Source organism: Oryzias melastigma, linkage group LG11 (assembly GCF_002922805.2).
Source record: "Oryzias melastigma strain HK-1 linkage group LG11, ASM292280v2, whole genome shotgun sequence".
In the NCBI taxonomy this organism is placed as follows: Eukaryota; Metazoa; Chordata; class Actinopteri; order Beloniformes; family Adrianichthyidae; genus Oryzias; species Oryzias melastigma.
The window spans coordinates 13,745,904-13,756,489 of NC_050522.1; the positions used below are offsets into that span (position 1 = coordinate 13,745,904).

At 37.0% G+C, this 10,586-nt stretch overlaps 2 protein-coding genes across 2 annotated transcripts in view; both read right to left on the reverse strand.

Annotated features, from left to right (window-relative positions):
* Positions 1–4,061, reverse strand: part of ak2 (adenylate kinase 2) — a 9,323-nt gene extending 5,262 nt beyond the window's left edge. Inside the window, exons 1-3 of the mRNA XM_024259031.2 lie at positions 3,850–4,061; positions 3,344–3,469; positions 886–996 (exon numbers count right to left, since the gene is read on the reverse strand). Coding sequence (XP_024114799.1) covers positions 886–996; positions 3,344–3,469; positions 3,850–3,948 — 336 coding nt within the window. The 5' untranslated portion in view covers positions 3,949–4,061. The remainder of the gene's footprint in view (positions 1–885; positions 997–3,343; positions 3,470–3,849) is intronic.
* Positions 4,062–5,134: 1,073 nt separating this feature from the next.
* The window catches only part of LOC112160610, a gene marked incomplete in the record, with an annotated part of 37,096 nt that continues 31,644 nt past the window's right edge, over positions 5,135–10,586 (reverse strand). The window contains 8 exon segments of the mRNA XM_024295259.2: positions 5,135–5,599; positions 6,060–6,183; positions 6,270–6,515; positions 6,594–6,708; positions 8,571–8,722; positions 8,871–9,018; positions 9,096–9,298; positions 9,413–9,472. Of these exon segments, the coding sequence (XP_024151027.1) occupies positions 5,407–5,599; positions 6,060–6,183; positions 6,270–6,515; positions 6,594–6,708; positions 8,571–8,722; positions 8,871–9,018; positions 9,096–9,298; positions 9,413–9,472 (1,241 nt within the window).

A 10,586-nucleotide genomic window follows, 5' to 3' on the forward strand; every position in this document is an offset into this window, starting at 1 on the left:
AAATTCCCAACAGGCAGTTCTATTCATCTTTGGCAGAAGCGAGTTGCAGATGTGCAATAATATAACTAAAAAAACCCTTGAACAAACCATGGTAATTTAATGAATATAGAAAATTAAGAAAGCTAAACAATTTTTCCATATATACCGATTTTTATGCTTTGCAAAAGCCAAACCCTAAGTAACAATTATAAAGCACAGTGGTGGAGGCACACTGATAGGGGATTTTTGACAGAATATTCTGCAGGAAAAGGAAAATGAGAAATAAATTAGCTGTTTTTTCATTGTTGTAACAATTAATTTACCAGCTCAATATTCCGCTTCACTTTACTTCGTCTAGCAAAATTTATTCTGTGTAATTTTTCATGTTTTTGTCATCGCATTGATTGTTTAACTTGTATATCAACCAATCTCCTCTGTGCTGTGTTTGCTGTACAGAATGCATTTAGTTTGCTAAATCTACAGTATATAATTCTTTTAACGGCGAGCAGATCTATGTTTTCATTCTTATTTTTTCTATGAGGGCTTAAATTTTGAGAGACAAAAATGTGAAATTTTCTGTCTGTTTGAGAACAGTGTATAAAGTGAGAGTAATGTAAATTTTTTCAGCGTTGAAATGGATTATACCAATTGCGGGTTATTTTTAAACCCTAACTCATGCAATAAACAAAGGAACACTGGATTTTAATTTGTTAAAAACAATAATAATAAATAAGTAAAACAAGGAACAATCATTGAGTCAAAATTCCCCTGAAAGAAAAAACAGGAAACTTTTGGTTTCATAATTTCTTTTCTCCTTAAGGCGGTTCTGCAAGTTAGTTCATACACCTCCATGCGATTACACCTCCAGGTGTTATTACAAGAGAAAGCAATTAAATCAGTCTTTACCATCTCGGCTTGTTTGACAGTTCTAGGAAATCCATCTAGCAGGAAGCCATTCTTGCATGGAGGAGTGTCCAGATTCTTCTCTATGAGCTCCACCACCATTTCATCACTGACCTGCAACGACAGAGAGCTTTGTCAGACCCAGCTTGCTGTTGCATGAGGTGAAATCACAAGGAGTGACATTCCAAATCTAGAAAAAAAAGCTGGTAAAGTTATGCAACAGAGAAGCAGAGAAGAAAAAGGATGCAGACACATGAGCAGAATTCAATGAGGCATTAAAGACCTTCTAGAACCGTTCTCAGGGGTCTTTTAATCATGATCAGACAGTTTTTATAGCCAAAAAAAAATCTGGATATCTAAACTCATTTTAATGCTAAAAGTCTCCAAAACAATAAACTTCAATACACTTTCAGATGCAGTTAACTTCTAAGTTAAATCTTTACATGGACGACTGCAGCAAAAAGTCTTTTTAAACAGCCTAAAACAAACATATCAAACAAGAGAATCCCACTGTCAACTCAGTTCAGGAGTGGACCTCTGACATGTATGTTGTTGACATTAAAGAACAAAGACGCGCTTTGATCCGCTTTGGAACGAGGACGTTAAAAAAACCCACTGAAGCTGGGAAGTGGTGTCAGCTTACTTCCATCTTAACTGGAACACAGATGGAAAACACAGAGTTGACTAGTTTGTACTTTTAGCAGTTTTTATTTAAAAAAAAAAAAGAAGTAGAGGACAAGCAGAATAATTTACATTTATATGATAAAGCCAGAAATTTGGACTGCTTGTCTCCTTGAAACCACTGAATTTAGCTGTTTGCAACACAGACACTGACGTCGCTTTGGGGATTCCATCACACATTACAACACAAGTCACCTCTTACATATTTTAATAAAATCACAAATTTCTCTCAAACTCTACTTTTTTTCTCATATTTGTTGGTAAAAAATCTGATAAAACTAGAACTGTTAAAAGGCACATATGATCTCCACAGTCTGAAAAGAGAAATTAAAAATTGTATATTTTAATTAAAAAGGTTGTTTGTGGAAAAAAAAGTAGTATTTAAAAAATGTCAAATTGTAATTTGATCAATTTTTTGTTCTGATCAAGTAGAGAAAAATCATAAAAACTTAAAACCGAATCTAATTATCATTGCAGTTAAAGACTAACAAACAAAAATGCTTCAGTAGAAGTTTCTGACTAAGCTTTAATTCAACTCAAAATTGTTCAAGTAACCTTATGGGGGGTCCAAGATTGGGGGTCCTGCAGCAGAACTACAGAGGAAACAACTGATCTCTAATGTGAACTGCCGACAGCTGACCAAGATTGCACATGTCCAGATTTTCGTTTTTGAATAAGACACCATCTTTCATTTAAAAAAAAAAAAAGCAGAACAACTTCCAGCAACTGACTGCTAAAGTGTCAAAAGAAAGTTGATAAAACGTGAATGGAACATGTTGCCCCCCGTTTATGAAAGCACTAAACTTTATAGTGGAAAGAAAAAAAGCAAAACAAGTGTTTTAAGTGAATAGGGCAGGGGTCTGCAACCTGGGACTCTTTTAAACGTTATTTTAAAAAGCAATTGTAAAGTAAATAGTACAGAAGGGTGCCCAAGTCCAGTGAAATACAACCAGTGAAAGCTAATGTGCTTTGGTGACCTCTGACAGATTGTGCCAAAAGGTGAACAACAAAACTAAATGGTAAAAAAGTAATCAAGTTTAAAAAAAAAAAAACGTAAAAAGTATATCATTTAACGTTTTCCCAAACAGTTAAAGGACAGTACAACTTTGCAAGGATCCTGACTACAGTACCCATAATGCTCCATCAATTGGTTCCGCTGCATAGTTTATGAAAGTTGAAGTGATAGATTTATACAGAATTTTGAGTGTCAATTACCACAGAAAAATCAATCAGTAAACAAAACCAGAATTTATACTTAAGATATTTTCTATTTTTGAACAAATGTAAGGATATTAATTGTGTCCATGGTAAAAAAAAATACATCAGGATCATTTAGTTTGCTCTGATTTAATTTTGTTTACTTAGATTTAGAAATTTCTGACAGAGATGGATCGAAAAAAGTAAAACGATCAGGTTTTTTTTCACTCACTGCCAACATCACACTAGCTACAACTACTTTTACTTCTTTGAGATGTTGAAAGGAAGTCTGCTAAAAGTTAAAAACTATTTCACATTTTTGAAAATGTTGCTACTTTTACTTTAAAAATTGTATTTAATATATGCCAAAACACAATAGTTCATTTATATTTATCATATTAGTAATATAAATATAAATCAGTGTCTTAATTATCTACAGCGTGTAGTGAGATTTTGTGGCTTCAATAGGGTTGTTGTCAGTGAGAAATCAACCTGAATGGTTCTTTAAGTGTTGAGGGTTGCAGACCCCTGCAGTAGGGCTTCAGGGAGGTCAGAGAGGGACATGGTGGAGTCGGGCAGTTACCAGTTTGCCAGAATCCATGGTTTCCTTCAGTCTCTTTCCCAGCTCAGAGCCTGAAGCCACCATGGCTCTCAGCATGTCTCCAGTGGCCAGGTGGCAAACACAGTACTTCTCTGCTAGTCGAGGGGCCTGCAGGAAAAGGGAAATATGATTAAATAATAATTATAATGTAAATTTAGATGCACTGAAAAACAATTGGAGATAATTTGTCTAATTGACTTTGCAACAACTCAATTTCAGACTCTTGAGTTCAAAGTTGAGCAATCTAATCCTCAACTGTCAGACTCATCATGCATTTTAAATGTGGGCTCGTTTACAGACGGTTTCTATTTCCACTGCAGACACGTCACCATACAGGTGAGACAGGTTACTGCGCTCAGATAGGTGACAGAGGACTGGCTCACACACGTCTGGTTGGCTCAGCAGCTGCATTCATTCAGTCCATGCGTCTTTTCATTCAAGCTAGCGGCTAACAGCTAACGCTAAGCTAGCTTAGCTCTGAGCCTCACCTGAGTGCCTTTCCCGGCTCCAGGAGGTCCGAGCAGAATGGCACGGATCCCTTCGTGCACATCGGCCATCGCCTCCTTTAGCTGAACACTGGGGGCCATATCGGGGCTGGTTGGACACCAGGGCAAAAACTTTTCGGGAAGTCTGTCAGCGTTGTCCTGCTGACGTTTCTGTCCACTTTGCCGGAAAGGAAGCTTTCTCCGCCCCTTCTTCAGCAAAAGCGCACTAACCCCGCCCATTTGATGGAAAACTCTACCAATGATTGGTCCACAGGTACATCAATCACTAGCTCTGAGAGATGATTGGATTATACAGGTAAACCACTGTTGTTGTTTTTTTTTTTACATTTGTTGTAAAGGAATGTTTATTTAACTGTTTTTTTCTTTACATTTTTCTATAATCACATTTGAAAAATTCGCTCCATGTTACTGAACCCCCCACGTTAAGTTTTCCTAGTGTATTTATTTTTCTTTTTAATTTTCTAAAACATCAGATTAAACGTGTTTACATAATGTAGAGAGATGTAGCACTAATAACGTTAACTCAAGGTTAATGTAGTAAAAAATTGGTCCTTTTTTGAATTGGATATTGACACTATGTGCCTTATTTTGGCCATTTTATGTTCTAAATCCAGTTGTTTTTAATCTTAACACATATTGCATTTAGGTTTAGATTATGTGATCTGAAATGACGTGATCAGATTTTGTCATAAAAATGTATTTGCAAATATCATTTTTTATCATTTACCTACAAAATAATCATCAGTATGTTTTAAATTCCTCCATTTGAAACTCTTGAATCTGATTTACATAAATATTTTGTTTTAACATTTTTTGCACATCACTCAGTGCCTTTACACAAACCCACAATTAAAATAAAGTAATCCACTCTGGAAGTAATTTGAAAATATGATAAAAGAAATACAAAGTATTTTGAAACAAGTTGAACTTTTGGGTTTTCTCTCAATTGTTTAATGATAAATTTGGGATTTAGTAGTCTAGATTAGTCTCATCATTTGAAAATGCACACAATGTGTGAAACAGATCATGTGCATTTACATGTTTACTTAAATGTAGTGTGTATATGTGAACTGGAGAATGTGCATTTGTGAATTAGATTGTGTGCATTTCCAAATTGTGACTAAAATGGCCTAAAGAAAAACAGCAAAAATAAAACTTTCATTTTGTTTTCTGAAATGGGTACGTTCAGTTTAGCTCAGTCTTTTAAATACTTGATTGTGTATTATATGATATTTAAAGTAAACAGAAATATGAAAATTCAAACCAATTAGCGATTATAACATATTTTATTTATTGAAAAATAAATCAACTTTATCAAAAGAAAAGTATAGATACAAGCGTTAGCAGCTGGTTTAAGAAGAATCTTTAAACCTGTATAAAAAAAATCCAAAGGATCAACTTACTGTTAACTTGAAAAACTTTCAGATGAATCTTAACTTGACCAGTCCAATAAACAACAGAACATAAAGTATCAGATTCTTTCAGCTGCAGCTTGTCACAATGAAGACATGATGAGGTGGATTCCTACATAACACAAAGTTAAAATGCATTTGGAAAGGTGCGTCCACTCTCCTCCCTTTGCATCTCTCTGATGCTGAGGATTCGTACAATCATGGCTTCTATGCTGCCGTGATCCAGAGGAGCGGATGAGAACCACACAGAGCTGCTGGGAACGCAGCTCTGACCCGGCTGAAGATAGAAAACATCATCTCGGCATGTGGTCGACTCTGGGCTGCAATGAGGATGAAAAAAAACTTAATGTTATAAACTATGCTTGCGACCTCATCTGCTGTTTTAAATCATTTTAAGAATTTTCTTGAACTGCAGTTTAAGAATTCTTTATTTTTTTACCTCATCATGGAAGATTTCACCAACATTTATAGAATTTCTTAAAACTTTTTTAAATATTTTTTCTTAATAATAGCATTCACCTATTCAGTTTTGTAAACAGTTGTTCTAGTTAAATTATTTTTTAATTAGGTTTATAAAGTATGCAATTTCCTGGATTCCAAATATATAATTTTTATGCATTTTATAACTATTATAACATAAAGAGGTGAAAGCTAAAAGACTTTTAAAGAAAATTTCCACACCAACATTAAGTCAAAAGAAAAAAAAGAGCAACAAAAACCAAAGTTTTGCTTAAAAACAAGCAAATAGGAAGATAAATGGAAAGAAAACAGAGGACTGACCACTTGGAGATGTAGAACTTGAAGAGCCTGACGGGACATTGAGCAGGGATCGCCGAGTTCTCCTCAATCTCTAGGAAATCTTCACTCTCGTTCAACCTGAGCTTCTTTGCTGGAACACCTTCCCCTAAAAACAAACAGAGAAACCTCAAAGGCTTTCAGTGGAGGGTAAAAACGGAGCCTGTGAGGGACAGGGAATGCCCCCTCCGATACCTGGCTCCTTTTGGTTTGAGGACATGTCAGGTTTGAAGCGCAGAATGGCAGTTTCTCGTCCATCCTTAAATCTGGTGCACGTCTCGAGCCGGGCGAAGGACAGCTGGAGGTGCTGCTCCACCGTGGTGAAGTGGAAGTACTTGCAGAAGAAGAAGAGCAGCGTGTTGAGGAGGGTGATGGGGGAGTACACCCCCAGCTGCTTACAGTCCCACAGGAACTCCTCCTCTACGCAGGACCGGATGACAGCTGTCCAAGAGGAGCAGACCAGAGATCAGCCTGATGATCGGAGAATAGGACGGACAGAGAAGTGGAGCAGGAACTAACCGCTGCCTGTGAGGGTCGACGTAAACTGCTTCAGGATCCTGGTAAGCTCCATAGAGAACTTGTGGTAGGTCCGATCGCTGAATATGTTTTCTGAACGCATGTTCTCAAACAGATACTACACAGGTTCAAAAGGAGATAGATAAAAACAGAAATGGCTGAAACATAACTACAAGATGAGCTGCAATCACACACATAAAACAGCAGATTTGGCTTCTCAGAGCTCATACTTTCATGATTTTTGTAGTAATTCATGTTTGATCGGGTTGTTTCATTTTGTTTTTTTACACCTTAAGAGCAACAGACTATTTCCTGGCTGACTGAATATGGAGTCAAATAAGGGTCAGATTAAAGTGAATGAAAAAGCAGATTGTAAATAAATAAAACAAAAGCAATTTTAACCTCAAAAGTACACATTAGCCGTGTTTCCATTGCACATATGTACAAAACGTTATCAAATTTCTATAAATGTAGAAAAAACTATTTTGCAAAAAGACTGTTTCCATTAAATCATAATTATGCAAATAAACACAAACCAACTCACCCAATAAGTAATGCAAAAAGAATGGAATGGATGTGAACAAAACTTTGATTTACCGCAGATACATTCAAATTTCTGTCACAGAACTAGTGCTCATCATCATTTTATCAAAGGAAACGTCTGCGTTTTATTCAGACAAGGGAACGGTAAGCTTCGTGGGAGCAGCTAGAGATAAAACGATTTGGGGAAATCGTGGTTGGTGACGCTCAACTTTTGATGAGCTGTGACGCTATGAGACCTGCTCTGCAGTGCCCAGGCCAGCCAGTTCCTACCACAGAGCGCATTTAATTAAAGTGTTTCCATTGCTGTTTAGCAATATGTCCATTTTGATGTGTTTTAAATACCACCTAATCCAACCACAAAAACTTTTCTTTTTCCGATAAGTGAGAGTTTTTATTTTGATGTTTCCATTAAGCAAATTTATTATAACAAATCCAATTTGCACAATTTCATAGTAAAAGGAAACAGAGTTTAGTTGAAAGTACAAAACAGCAGCTGTTACAATTACGCTTCATATTATATTTTATTTGGTAACAGCTTTAGGTTTAAAGTTGTTTTTAATTCAAGTTTCAATTTTTTTTATTTTATTTTCAATATTTCTTGCAAGTACATTTTTTTTAATGGCAATTTTATTTTTTTAAATTTCTGAATTTTCTTAAAGTTTAAAATGTGTATTTTCAAGTTTAAAATGGTTATGGAATTATCATTTTATTTTTCAAATTTACCATTTTTATTTTTTAAATTTACAATCTGCTTCTTCATTCACTTAAAGCTGATTCTGATGTGATCACATACTTAAATGAATTGTAAGTAATCTGATTAAAAAAAGTCCTGAACACAGTACCGTTGACCTTCAACATGCTTTATCAGCTGGTTAATACTGGCACATTCAAACAGCACCGAAACCAATGCTGAAGTCCACAGGTGTGAACAAAGTCAAAGCTCATTATCTCTCGAATTCATAGTAAATCCTTTAGCCTCAGTTTGATTTTAGTTTGTGCTAAAAAAAAACCTACTCTCTATTTTGTCTTAAAAGGTAACAACTTAAAGTTACAAAGTATATACTGTATCTCAAACTTTTCTGTGACTGAATATTCAAGTTAGTTTTGAAGGACTCTGAGGTGCCACTTTAGAGGGTTTTTTTTAACTTTCATTTAGGTCAAATTGTTGTCATTGATCATCTTTGGAAGACTAAATATTGCTGTTTTGTTCAACAGTGGTTCATAATCATACTTTAATTATTCTGAGTAAATGGAAACCTTGTTCAGAGGCTAAACAACAAAAAGCTGGACTCTGTAGCACCAAAAGTTTATTGAGCAAACAAAAACTGTCAATTCAGTTTAGAAAACACTCCAAGTTTGAGTCTAAGAAAATAAGAAGTTTAAAGGAGCAAATAAAAAAAAAGATGTACATGTGTGATGGAACATATTGTAACTTACCTTCTGGATACAGAGGCAGAGGTAGAAAAGCCTGTCGGGGGAATAGGGTTCTCCATTCCGCCGTGTCATCTCTTTGATGAAGAGGCAGAGGCTCTCGTTCAGTTCGGAGGAAGAACACCCAAGAATGTCTGCCTTTAGCGTCACAGCAGAGGCTGCAGATAAAAAAAGAGAACATTTTAGAAGCAAAGCTGAGAGAAGACACTCTAGTTATCACATATTTTATGATTAAAAACTAGGAATCCTAAAAGCAAAGAAAAGCAGAATAAATGTTCTGTTTGAGGGCAGGAAAGTGGAACTTACAAGAAACATGGTCCACATCTGCTTTGGATTTTCTTCTCTGGATCCATTTCCTCCACGAAAAGACTCCATATTTACTCTTCACACAAGGAGGCCTCCGAGATGAGGCCTTCTCAGAGCTCTGCTGAGATGTCCGCTCATTGTGAGGCCCCTTAAACACAAAGAGGAACCCACATTACGCCACAAAAGCGCATCTTCTAATCAGGTCCCTCCCTGTGTGTTTATCACCTCCTGCTTGTCTGGGACGTTTAACAGAGGAGAAGGTGGTCGTTTCTGAGGAGGCGGGTCAGGGGGGTGACAGCCGGATGTGCCAAGACCTGGATCTGGAGGCGGGGTTTGATTCAGTGGCGTATCGACAGTGTTTTCTGTGTCACTGGAGGCCAGCTGAAGGTCAGGATCTGCAACCAGGTGGTCGATGACACTGACAGGATCTGAAAAAAGGGAAAATTTGAAGTCGTTTCAAAATAAGAGAAAATTCAAGTATAAATTTGAGAGCTTTAATTGGCTTCACAGGTTTTTTGTGTTTGCCCTCAAATGAAACTCACCAACACTCAAGGGGCCACCGTCCCCATCATCCGCTGTTGGAAGCATCACAGGAGAAGCTTCTGAAAAGAAGTTTGTGACACATTAATAGGGGGTAGGGCCTTTAAATTATAAATATATTCAAGTTGGATGTCTCTTCCAATAAGAGGTTTATTAACAAGCCTTATTTGGGGAGATCTGTTGCTTCCTTTTTTTTAAGTTAAATATTCCACTATAATGTTGATTCGCTGCATTTTATTCATCCTTTTTGCTTGAACAACTTTCCTGTTTTAAAGGTCAGTTTTTGTTTTTGTTAAATGTTTAATGAATTTCTTGAGACAATCAATGAGTTCAGTCTCAGAGTTCTGAAAATGAAGAGTTTTACAGCAACTCTGATCATGTTTGCAGTGAATAAATGTGGATTTTCTTTGTGTCTAAGTGGACTGAAAAAGCAGACTTTCACCAGAACCAGAACTAAATGGGTGTAAACAGCAAAATGTAGTGGAAAGACTCCAGATTCATTTTAGGGTTTCTGTAGGATTTGAATTCAGATATTAAATCTGGTCCAGAATGTGTTGCATTTCAGAGAAATACTGTCCAGTTTCTTAGACAACAAACTCTAGTTAGCATCTTGTCTTGTTATAGGGGCGTTATTCTGAGGGGGTGTTTTGTTTGCTTGAGATGTTTCTGAAGAAACTTACAAATTCAACAAGAGAATCAGACTAGCTCCACTTTTCTTTTAAACCTCAGGAAAATAAGACTTTTAAGTTACTGTAACCCAACGTCATCTCTTGGCTTGATGAGTGCAGATTTTCATGCAGCCTCAACATCCATTCATCTTCAGAACCCACTGAATCCCTTTAGGGGTCAAGGGGTCGCTGGAGCCAACCCAGCTTCTGTCAGAAGTAGTCTCTCCAGCGTGTCCCGGGTCTTCCCCGCTGCCTCCGCCCAGTGGGACATACTGGAACACCTTTCCAGGGAGGGGTCCAGGAGGCATCCGGACCAAATGCCCGAGTCACCTCAATGGGCTCCTCTCAATGTGGAGGAGAAGCGGCTCTACTCCGAGCTCTCTCCGGGTGACTGAGCTTCTCACCCTATCTCTAAGGGAGCGCCCAGCTACCCTCTGGAGAAACCTCATTTCAGTCCCTTGTAGTCGGGATCTCGTTTTTCCAATCATGACCCAGAACTCATGACCAT